The 12357-nt window shown below is 45.2% G+C and overlaps 2 protein-coding genes across 3 annotated transcripts; both read left to right on the plus strand.

Annotated features, from left to right (window-relative positions):
- The first annotated feature begins 923 nt into the window (after positions 1 to 923).
- DCTN3 (dynactin subunit 3) lies at positions 924 to 8633 on the plus strand. Its single transcript, XM_072413599.1, has 7 exons — positions 924 to 1151; positions 1524 to 1608; positions 2049 to 2135; positions 2986 to 3069; positions 4892 to 4950; positions 6288 to 6347; positions 8195 to 8633. Exons 1-7 carry the CDS (start codon positions 939 to 941, stop codon positions 8282 to 8284), a joined length of 678 nt encoding a protein of 225 aa, XP_072269700.1. The 5' UTR covers positions 924 to 938; the 3' UTR covers positions 8285 to 8633.
- A 1032-nt stretch (positions 8634 to 9665) lies between these two features.
- On the plus strand, positions 9666 to 12113 carry RPP25L (ribonuclease P/MRP subunit p25 like). 2 transcript variants are annotated; one of them, XM_072413601.1, is made up of 2 exons: positions 9666 to 9739; positions 10284 to 12113. In XM_072413601.1, exon 2 carries the CDS (start codon positions 10293 to 10295, stop codon positions 10848 to 10850), a length of 558 nt encoding a protein of 185 aa, XP_072269702.1. In that variant the 5' UTR covers positions 9666 to 9739; positions 10284 to 10292; the 3' UTR covers positions 10851 to 12113. The 2 variants fall into 2 exon arrangements, with proteins under 2 accessions (XP_072269702.1, XP_072269701.1); XM_072413600.1 differs by lacking the exon at positions 9666 to 9739 and adding an exon at positions 9783 to 9918.
- Positions 12114 to 12357: the final 244 nt, after the last annotated feature.

Genomic DNA, 12357 nt, shown 5'->3' on the forward strand with positions numbered 1-12357 from the left:
AAATCCTGTTTAATATTATTAATAAATAATTATATCAATGATCATTAATGAAAATGACAATCTGCTCAGCTGATCGCCTCCTGTAGAATGAGAACACAATGGAGTCTGCATGTATGGGACCCTCGGAGCCCCTGTGTGCAGCAGCAGAATGAGATGAATCTTATTCACCCAGCAGTGCCATATTTCTCACCTACTTGTAATTCCTGCGAATTTTAGGAGATTTGATACAATAAAACTTTATTAAATGTATAGGGACTTCCAATGTACAATACACCCCCTCCCCCCCAATATTGCGCCTATACTCAGGTTGCGGTGGAGTCGCTGCTTCCTCATGCCCCCGATCCTCTGCCATGTGTGGGATATTCCATGCAGCGTCTCCATGCAGAATGAATGGGTACAGCGGGGAGTGGCTCAGTGCTGCCCACTGCTGGTTCTCTAAAGTAAAACTTTAGTGAAAAAAAAAATTCACCTTTACCGGTGATAAGTCCACAAACCAATCCCAGCGAGGCCGGCACCATCCTTCTATATAATGCTAAACATGTGGTGACAGGTCCACTTTAGGAAGCAGCGTAGGTGTCTGATTGGCTGGCAATCATTGGATAAAGAAATATAAAACATAAATACAATGTAACAACTTGGCTGTGACGTCACAAGTCATGTGACCTGCAGGTGATGCCGGGGTCACATGATCTGCAAGAAAAAGCCGCTTCATGTCACGTGAGCTGTCAGGAAAGTGTTAAAAAGATTGGCAACACAAAGAAAAAAAGTAACTATATATTTATAATAAATTTTATATTTATTGTTACAAGGAATAGGTGGAACCCTTGGTGTTTCAGGGTGTCACCAGGAAGTAAGGATAAGATCCTCAGCGGGGACACAGTGATAAATCTGTGGCTCCTCCCTGACCCCGCCCACAACAGGAAGCGTGATCTGTCGTCATGGATACTAGCAGACGCTTTCAGCAGGCGAGGGGAGGGAGCCAGTGTCAAAATATGGTGACGTCCCTAGCGCTGGAACGCAGGTCTTGGTCGCTGAGTGATGACGCATTAAGGGTGCGGCGGACAGTGATGGCGGAGACTCGGGAATTGCAGAGCCGGTTGGAAGAGCTGGAGAGGCGGCTGTACGGGGAGACCGGAGCACCGGCCAGAAAGGTGACCCCGCCATCTCCGTATATCACTGACCTCACCTTTATCTGCTGATGTCATCCAATCATTGTGATCTTACCCCACCCTGATGTCATCCTATGACGTCACAAATCTCTTCATACATTGAACTGTGACGTCACCAATGTCTCTTGTGACATTACCACCCCAAAATGTGACCCCGCCCCCAATATAGGCCATGTTATCATCCCTCCCCTTGTGAGTCCACCCCATGGGCCCCTCTATTCTGTGGTATCACCCCACTTACCCAGGATATACCCCAACAACCGCGCCATAATGCTCTGGTATATGTGCCCACCTCCAATTCATCTCTGTGTGATTTGCCCCGTGTATGATGCCCTCCTCTGATCTCTCCCTCAGGTTGCAGACGGGTTGGTGAAGGTCCAGGTGTCTCTGGGAAATGTGGCTGGGAAGCGGGAGCGAGTGAAGACTCTGTACAAGAAGAGTGAGTGTCCCCGCATTGTACAATCCAACAGAGAAAAGTTCTGTAATGGCTGCGTACAGGAAATGTGCCATGTGTCCAGCAGGGGGCAGATACCCGCGTACACGTCTAGCACCCATTTCCTGAGTCAGCTGATAATTGGATCCGTTCCATTGGAGCAGAACCTTTCATGACTGTATCCATGGCTGTGATCCGGTAACTTCCTGTGCTGCACAGTTATCAGTTACATTGCTCCTTCCTATCTGTGCTACAGAAGAGGGAAAACGTTCTGCAGTCATTGAATTTCCTTGGCATGACAATCAATGTCCGTGTGACCGGAGTTCCCTCTATGACTCCTCTTATTTATTATTTTCCGAGGTTTCCTTTAATTAGTTAAGTTCTCTGTGTTTCTTCTTTTTTGCAGTTTTGTGTCATTTATATTTTCTTCTCTTCTGTGTTTTCAGTTGATGATCTGATAAAATATCTGGATCCGCATTACATAGACAGAGTGGCCATGCCGGACGCCATGAAACTGGAATACATCCTGGCAGGTGAGTCCTCTCCCTGGGTGCTGCTCATACATAGTCACATGGTTACATCGTCAGTCAGGCTGAAAAAGACATAAGTCCATCAATTCTACCACTAGGGAAATAAACATATCCCAGATATAAAACCCTATAGACATAGTTGGTCCAGAGGAAGGCAAAAACCCCGGGTACAATTTGCTTCGGGAAAAAAAATCCTTCCTGATCCCATGAGGCAGTCGGATGTTCCCTGGATCAGCAGTCTCTGTTATCTTTACTTTAAAGCCTTAATCCCCAGTTATATTCTGTGCTTCTAGAAATCATCCAGCTTTTTCTTAAAGCAATCTATAGAACTTGTTGAAACTACATCCTGAGGGAGCCGATTCCACATTTTCACACCTTACAGTGAAGAATCCCTTCCTTAACCGGAGCTTAAACGTCTTTTCCTCCAGACACAAAGAGCGCCCCCTTGTGCTTTGTAATGATCTTACAGTAAATATTGGGGAAGAGAGTTCTCTATATGGACCGTTTATATATTTATACAGGGTGATCATATCCCCCCTTATACGTCTCTTCTCAAGGGAGAAAAGATTCAGTTCAGCTAATCTCTCCTCATAGCGGAGCTCCTCCATTCCTTTTATTAGTTTAGTTGTCCTTCTCTGCACTCTCTCCAATCCCACAATGTCCTTTTTGTGAACTGGGGCCCAAACCTGGACTGCATATTCCAGATGTGGTGTGACCAATGTTTTGTACAGGGGCAGAATTATGTCTCCATCTCTGCAGTCTATTCCTTTAATACAAGAAAGTACTTTACTAGCTTTAGATCTTGCAGCTTCATGCTGATCAGTGTATGACTCTGTGTGATTTCTTCCTGCAGAGGAGCCGTATATTATGTCTCAGGCCCCCCTGCTGGAGCAGCTCCATTCTCTGCAGCCAATCCTGGACAGCGAACACATCAAAGGTGAGGATCTGGGGACTTCTTTCAATGCCCCCGAAGACCATAATAAAGACAAATTGTCACCTAGGGGGGAGTCATTGGCAGGAATTCTTACACAGGGCTGACCCCTGCAGCAGGGGTGGTGGTGGGGATCATCATTATTATTATTAATAATATTATTCATGATAAGAATAAACAGTATTTATATGGTGCCGGCAAAACATCTACACCAGGGGTGTCAAACTCTGGCCCGAAACGTCCTTTTTTTTTGGCCCCCAAAATAATTCTTTATATGAATTGCAGCTGGTCTGCCGCTACTGCAATCCGTAGTAATGGTGGGCCAGCTGCTGTTCTATAGAGTGATGCCGCTACTACAATTCCCAGCATCACTCGCATCTCTACACCAGCGGCCTCTCTGCCTATGCGTGGCCCCACATTTTATAGATGCCGGTAATTGTAGAAGCGGCATCCCTCGTGTCTATTGAACAGCAGCCTATGCGTAGACCCCGCAGAGTTTTTACTGACAGGTAAGCCAGGGAATGCAATGTGAAACCAAATGAATGCAGCAATTCATTCTCTCGTTAAGTAAAACAATTAGAAAAAGCAATAAGAAGAAACAAGACTACTTACCCAATATATTACTAACAACCATGCAGATTACACCAAGGTGAAAGTTTTCTCACACTCCAGGATAAACAAAAGACTTCTCTTCTGTAAAGCCTATTTTATTTTTATTTTTCTATCATGCAGTATTATAGGAATCAATATATAAAGCTATTTATGAATCTTTCATTCATTAAATCATCTCCTTGTGGAGAATCTCCCTGGTTCATTACAACAGCAGTAATTGATTGTCCACCAGGGAATGTTTCTTTGAATGTCAGATTCACTGCTTTACAAATAGACCCCTAAGTGTAAAGGCACGCTCATTCTACACTGTAAATTTTAAGTTTGGCCCGCGACTTGGACTAAGTTTTCAATTTCGGCTCTCTGTGTGTTTGAGTTTGATACCCCTGATCTACACCAATGCCTACATAGGGCTGACTCCTATGTTAGGGGTGCGGGGTGGCCTGCAATGTAGCTTCACCTTGACCAGCAGGTGACAATTCATCTGTTTTGTAAGCATCATCATTTATTTAGCTGGGGTATGAGTCATAGACTCAGAAAAAACTTGCACATAGACTCGCAGTCTTGCACATTTGTACAAGTTTCCTGTTCTAATTTCTGTGCACTGTGAGCTTCTTAGAGTGTGCATTAGAAGCTGCAGCAGATATACTGCCTCATTTTCTGACTGGAGGACATCCAGAATCATCCAACCCCTCCCCCCCAGGGTGACTGTCTGTATCTCACCCCCTTTCATTTAGTGGATTTTAATTCTTTTTTAATCATTGAGACTCCATATTACCTGTGGGTGTTACCTAGGGCGGTCTGTTTGCAAGTGTAACCTGCTTAGGAACTTCCTTTCAGCATTCACACCGCAAGGCAATTTTGTTTTTTCCATGAGCAAACTTGCATCCAGGCTGATGGTTCCTAAGAGTGCTAAGGCAGAGTGCTTCGACTGTCTTCAGGAAGCTCAGTGCAGCACCCTGATGTCCCCTCCTACCAGCTATGATCTTCCTGCATTGTATACCCATTGATATCACCATGGTCACTATTACTGCATATAATCCACTGCTCCTTCTTCAATTCATCTCAGTGAATTTGGCTGCCAGCTGTAATTTGAATTTGTCTTTTTTTATCTTAATCACATTGGCTGTTATGGTCGATTGTCTGAGCATATTATGGGGTAAGGATCTCGGTATAAAAGTCTATTTTACATCTCATATTTTTGTTTTTATTTCTCCAGCGGTTCCAGGCCAAATCTCCAAGTTACAGAGCTTGTCCCAGATCCACATCCAGCAACAGGTGATCTGATACTATAGAATGGGGGACAATTCTGATTGGCCATAAGGATTCCTTTACACTAGGTGGCATTAGGTACACATGCTGTGTCTAACACACATTGCAGGTCTCTGTAACTGGACAGGTGAAGGTAAACACAAAGAGATTAGAAATGTGCTGAGAATCGGCTCCATTTACTTCAATGTCCAACTCCAGCCAAGAGAAGAAATGCTTCTGTCAGCTCTTTATTGCCTGTCCTGATAGGGGAGATTCCTTCCCATTTCCTGTCCCTGTGACAGCAGGATAAGAATGAGTTGTCATGGGACAAAAACACAATAATATTAACCCAGTTTTATTGCAATGCCTCCATTATGTCAACAGTGGCTTCAGTACTTCCTATCACCTTGCTCTGAGTGTACGCCTAAGGAGCAGAGATGCCTTCTGCTCAATTAATTCTTCCATTCCCTTATCTCAAAATAATTGAAAATGGTTTTGGTTGGAGCTGAAGTATAGATCTGGTGTGAAGGAGTCCTGAAGCCCTCTACACATTGTATAGATAAACACACATAAAACAACAAGAGTGGCCGCTGTACATAAAATAAATGATTCATTCAGGATGAGCACATCCTAACCTAAACTGTAAGAGGCTAAAATCAACCCCATCAACAGTGCAAGCTAAACCTGCCCCTGTATGACCCCATACACCCTGCTCTGTGCATATAGAAGAGATATTAGGTTGTATAGGAGATGAGTGTGCAGTGAGATCTAACTGAGCATTTGTAAAACTTCGAGCAACTTTTTTAGATCTTTTAGCACATTCTTCATTTCCTGTTATGGAGATTTTAATGGCAGAGCACACTGTCACTATAAATAAGTTGCAGCAGGTTTCAGTACTAAATGAAGCTTGTACAGAAGATGCTGAAAAAGTTGCTTGAAGCTAAAAACCCCGGGTACAATTTGCTTCAACACACGGAAAAAAATTCCTTCCTGATTCCATGAGGCAATCGGATGTTCCCAGGATTGCAGTCACAGTTATCTTGACTTTAGTTAGCTGTTTTATAATTCTATTCATTTATAATCATCATTTGGCAGGAAATAGAAGCTGCAGATACTTTTATATTTATGATCTATCTGTAGAAACGAAAAACCGTCCCTGCCCTGAACCTATCACAATCATATTTTAATGATGATTTGTTGCTCTTGTAATCAGAATGTCTAAGACTGGAAGGTGCTTAGTGTTGGTGTGCTGGGAGCACCTATAGGCCTGGCTCCTGACAACACTCAAATCATTTGCTTTGCGTATATTGGGCTTTGGGTGAATGTCCTTTGCTTCCTCTGACCTTACCTGTTTCTTTTTCCAGGACCAGTGCGATGAAATCTCAGCAGAGACCAAGAAGCTGCTGGAGGATTATAACAAGCTGGTATCCTTTACATGAAGGAATGTGGTGCTGTGTGTGCAGAGAGACTGGCATTGGGTCTGCTGCTGTGCCCATAGCCACCCCATACTGGTCACAACCCAACCGCTGCCATATTACATGAGGGCAAAAAAAATGTAAATCGGCAAACAAAATATATTTTCAAAGCTCAATGAGTGTGCTGGGAGTTCTAATATCAATATCTACCCCAACTAGGGCAAATCAGATCAAGAATGTGGAGATTGAGATACAGTCAGTTATCCAACAAAAATAAAATAGAGCCAACATGGATCCACTGAGATCTTCCTTTTGGTAATCCTGAATGGGCTCTACACCCCAGGGTGGGACCAATCTCTAGCGGTTCCCTATATAAAGAGCCCATTTCAGGGAACACTGAAGCAGGAAGAGTTCAGCAATGTTATAGGAGAGTGTTAGAGCCAGCTGCTGTAATAAAATAAATTGTAAAAGTCATTTTTTTAAATTTGGCTTACAGAAGAATACAGAAGCTGAATTCAATTACAGCTAACACATTCCAGGATATAGACAACTTCCAACCAAATTATACAAGACTGGCATAGTGCTAAGTTGTAGGAAATTATTAGAAGCTGCGTATGATTACAGCACACTACAACTGCAATTGTTGTGTTCTTTCCCCTGCTGTATGTAGATCAGGGGGGAAGGGGTCAAACTTTTTGGTTCAGGGTCCACAATGAGTTTTAAAAGTTCGACATCCCAGCAGGGCCAGTATCAAAATAATGGAGAGTGATTGTATGAATGAATATAAATTACACATAAAAGCCATTACCTAAAGGTAATAGAAAACTTACAATCAGTTTCAGTGGGATCAGTGTTGTTAGTCGCCATTTTTTGTCAGTCAACAATTTTGTACCAATATTTGAAGGGTCAGATTAAAAAGCCCAACGGTCCATAGTTTGCCCATGCCTGCTATAGATGTACATTGCCAGCCATAGCAACCCAGGGTATATATATTGTCACACTTGCTCTATAGTCCATTACAACAGCAAATATTCAGTCACACTAAAAACAAATGACATGAAAAGCTGTTAGGGGCCCCTGCGAGATGCTACTAAATTACAGAAGATAACCAAATGCTGCATCTTAAAGTGGACTAATTTCACTTTACATAAAAAGTAGCAACCATCATATGGAAAATCTTATTTTTTTTTATTTTTTTAGTGCATCTCCTTTTTTGAAAAAAATAAGGGTGCAGCACTGCCCCCTTCAATACAGGGGCATTTTTTCCAAAAAGGGGAAAGAGATGCCGATTTCACGCATGCGCAGTGAGATCAGCTCTCTCCCCCCCCTCTACAGCGGCTACGTCACCTGATCCCACACCTGCACATTGCAAGATCAGGTGACGTAGCAAGAAAACCGAAGATGGCGGCGCCCAGAGCTTCCTTCCCCTAGGACGACATGGGACTGGATCGAGGGAAGGACGTGTGCCATCAAGCGATTATTGTGTCATTTTTTTATTTTCATTTTATTTTCTTTAGTTCCTCTTTAACTGCAGATCACTGATTACTTGATATAGAGAACGTTAGAACATTTTTAGGTTCGGGGTGACTGCTGCTATGAGAACGGTGAAGGCTTCTTCATAGGACTCCCTGAGTATGGAATAGAGGACGAGAGAGACAGCCAGGAAATAAAACTCTTCTGATGAAGGTTATCATTCACATATTTCTCATGCAGGTAGAGGATACGTTATACTGCGTGTAGTGATCTTTCACCTAATTCTATGAATGATGAGTTGGCTTCTTTCCTGCAGCCCATTGCTTTTTTTTTTATTCTTATTATGTAATTTTGCCCGTATGATCCTTAACCTGTCGCCTCAGACTCTTCTCCTCTCCAAACAATTCGTCATGTGGGATGAGACCCTGTCCAAGATTGAGGCAGCTAAACAAGTGAAGCCCACGCCTGAGTGACTCTGCCCCCCGTTATCTCTAACTGCCACCCCCTTTATTTATACTAACCATGTAGTGCAAATATAAATTCCTGATCGCTGCTTCAGCATGAAGTGCTATTGGCCTTTATTCATTATATGAGAATGTTTCTTACTAAATCCCACACTATGGTCTCATGTGACAAGCTTATCCAAACCAGCAAATGGCTCTAGGATTGTACACTCAGAGGGGTCCAGTGCTCCCATGGGGGGGATATACCTCCTGTATTGGGGCCCTGTGCTAAGATGTATTTATTGTCTCATTTCTTTATTTGTGTTGTGTAATACTTCAACCAAACTTCCAATAAAATCAACTTCATGTTGTCTAGAAATGTTTTATTAATAGTATTTATATAGTGCCAACATATTACACAGCGCTGTACATTGAATATGGCTTGCAAATGACAGACAGATACAGACGGTGATACAGGAGGAGAAGATTACACCAACCAGAAGAGCTTACAATCTAAGGAATCATTGTGAGCTTCCTGGGGGTTCAGCTTCTAATCCTTTCTGAGATTCTTATTATCTGTATCCTGAGATGAGGGGTGTCGGGGGAATCCCAGCCCTCATTGTACTATACAAACCCCCTTATATCACCTGAGATGAGGAGTATTAGGGGAATCATATACAGAACCATCAATGTACTATACAATACCCTAATATTCTGTGATCTGGGCATAGACCCAACAAGACCTCTAAAGGTGCCCTGTGGCATCTGTCTACAGCCCTCCTTTTTCCCATAATGCACCCTGCTATCATCTCTCCCTCATATACACAATGCACACACATCCACCCATCCATGTGATCTAAAGTGAAACATAATTCTTCAGCCCACCTTCCATTCCTCCAAATATGAAGATGTATGTCTATTGTAGGAACTTCAAGTGGGGTCAGAACAGGTTAAACAATTCCTGTTTTTGCTGTCTGATATCTTCTGTTCCTGGATAGGTGGATGATAATGAATGTTATTCACTTCACCTGTAAGTAGTTTGAACTTTTTAACTGATCAATGTACTTACCCTGCCCATTCATTGTGGGGCTTCAGGAGTCCTAGGTACAAAGCCATTACTGTGCTATCTGAACAACCCCCCCCCCCCAATCCCCATCTATCACCTGAGATGAGGGATAACAGAAGATCCAGGTACAGAGCCATTTCTGTGCTACCTGTACCCTTCCCATCTATCACCTGAGATGAGTTTTTTGCATGAAACTAACGAGTGGTGCAGTAACGTATGTGACCAGCTGGTGGCAGCATTCTCCAGAATTGTGTCGAACACGTGTGCGTTCCACGCTGTCAGACGCATCCCGGAAGTGTGGCCAGCGTCCTTATATGTGATTGGTGGATGCCGATAACCCCGCCCCGAGTGATGATGTCACGGTAAGATGGCGGCGCAGTGAAGTTCCCGGTCGGTGCAGTGTACGGGGTCTGTGTGAGGTGAGAGAGGTCTCCTCAGCTCAGGGAGTGGGGGTATCACAGCCAGGGGTCAGATATGGGCTGGAAGTGCCGTCACTGAGAACTCTCCAGCTGCGGGGGAACGACAAATGCCAGCATTCCTAGGGAGACACGTGCTGCCCTTTAAATCAAGGTGTACCTGTCCTATAACACGTGTGGAGGTAAGCAATGACCCGACTACAGCTCCAGGTGCTGCTTACCTCCTATAGGAAGAGCCCTGCCTTAGGGAGGCATCCCTTGCTGTGTGAAGTGCAGCTGTTTGTGGCCCCAGGAGCCCCTCCTGTGATAGAGCCTGAGCCGGGCCCCTTTCTTTCCTCTATAGCTGCCTATGTGTTCTGTGCTGCTATTGGAGAGATTGCCCATCACTTCAATGTCAGTAAGAAGGAATCAGCTCCTTGGGGGTGGGGACACTGCAGCCTAACTCCTCCCCCTCAGACTTACTGTGGCCTGGCACCTCCCATTTCTGGGTTAAATGCTGGTACAGGGGGCGTGGCCTATAGATAACACCTCTCTCCTTTACCTGTAGGTGGGCGTGATGGAGAACTACCAGAAGGTCCGGGTGGAGGAGAAGCCGATGGATCTGCCCTTTGCTTCCCTCCCCCCAGACATCATCGAGATGAAGGTGAAAGACGGCAGCAAAATCCGGAACCTCATGGGCTTTGCCATCGGCAGGATGGAGGATGGGCGTGTGCGTCAGATGGTGTTCAGCGGAACGGGCAAAGCTCTCAGTAAGACCATCACCTGCGTGGAGATCATGAAGAGGAGGGTGAGGGATCTCCACCAGATCACCAAGATCTTCTACAGGCAGACAGAAGAGATCTGGGAACCCATGGTACCCGAGGCCGGCCTGGACCCACTGACTGTCAAGAGGAATTGCCCCTCCATCTGTGTCCTCCTCAGCAAGGACCCCCTGGATAGCGCTGAGCCCGGGTTCCAGGCCCCCGGCAGCTACGAGGCGCAGTGGATGCAGGACATAAAAGTGGAGAGCCAGGGGCCAAAGAGGAAGAAGCCCGGCCTTGGCCGAGGTGGGGCAATGGGGAGGAAGCAGCAAAGACCCCCTGGTGGCCGGGGGCAAACCCCAAAACCTTCATAAAGGGGAACGTTTGGATTCCAGGACTGCCAGGTTTGGGCAAGTGCAGCCTGGTGTCTATTGGCTGCCCAAGTTTAGGTGACTGTGTGAGGAGCCACCATGACCTAGGTGGGGTGTAGGGATCGCCTGAAGACCTCTGGGGGTCCGTCATGTGTGGAACTTCTACTGGATGGACCCCAATAACCAAACGGCCTGAAGATTACAAATGGTGCCGGTGTTTTCTGAGACTTTTCATTGGTGGGTGGGGCCAAAATGAAGGCATTAGTAGGGGGTAAGTACTGCCTGGATGCCCCCAACCCCTCAACCTGCTGGCACAGCTCACCTCCAGGTCAGAACCCAATGATGGATAACTATTGGCCGATCTAACTTTTACCAGTCTCTGGGGGCAAATGTTCTCCTGCCCATGGAGGGCAAAATGCCCCCAGACCACCCTATACCTAAGGCATCAGACCCCTTTACCCCTTCATCATCATTTTACCTTTCATGGCTGCATCTATAAAATACCCCAGGTACTTCCAAATATGGCGTGTTATGTGACCACCTGACTGTGAATATCCCAGGTATGGCGCATCATGTGACCACCTGGCTATATACCCCAGGTATGGAGTGTCATGTGACCACCTGACTGTATATACCCCAGGTATGGCGTGTCATGTGACCACCTGACTGTATATACCCCAGGTATGGAGTGTCATGTGACCACCTGACTGTACCCCAGGTATGGAGTGTCATGTGACCCCAGGTATGGCGCATCATGTGACCACCTGGCTATATACCCCAGGTATGGCGCGTCATGTGACCACTTGACTGCACACTGATGAGGTTTATAAACATGGTGGCCACATCCCCGTACACACAAACTCCTCCCCAGGGGTGACATGTGATCTCCGTTGGATCAGATTGGATGGCCTCCATCTTTATATATCTGAATAATCGAATATAAAGGAAGCCGGAAGTCTTCTGGATCTTCAATTGAACCGCCCTCCATCCCAACATCAACCACCAAACTAAACGCTTGCGTCTGATTGGCTGCTGGGACTCCCAAATCTTTTTGAACATTTATTCAGAAAAAGACCTTACGGCTGATTCTGCCATTATCACCCAATCAATGAGTCGGACGCGGTGCCTTATGGCAGGACGGGCCGTGGGTTCGATTCCTCGTTCCACCATCACAGCCGATCTGCAAACCCCGGATAGTGCTGAGCGTTTCCTTATCAGAGTTTGTAACTTTTATTTTGTGATGATAAAGATTTGTTGTGTCCGGGCCCTGCCGGTGTGCTGATTGTTTTATATGAAGGATTTATTATGTCGTAGCTATCCATCCATCGGGTGATATACAGCTGTGTGACAAAATAAGTACACCCCATGGGGGGAGGGGGGGTCAGCCGTGTGATAATTATTAATAAACAGGATTGATATAGCGCCAGCATAATATGTAGCGCTGTACATTAGAGTCTGGAAAACGCTCGATCTTCATCCAGTGTCCATAGATAAAATGATGATCTGGAAT

Source organism: Pyxicephalus adspersus, chromosome 6 (assembly GCF_032062135.1).
Source record: "Pyxicephalus adspersus chromosome 6, UCB_Pads_2.0, whole genome shotgun sequence".
Lineage (NCBI taxonomy): Eukaryota > Metazoa > Chordata > Amphibia > Anura > Pyxicephalidae > Pyxicephalus > Pyxicephalus adspersus.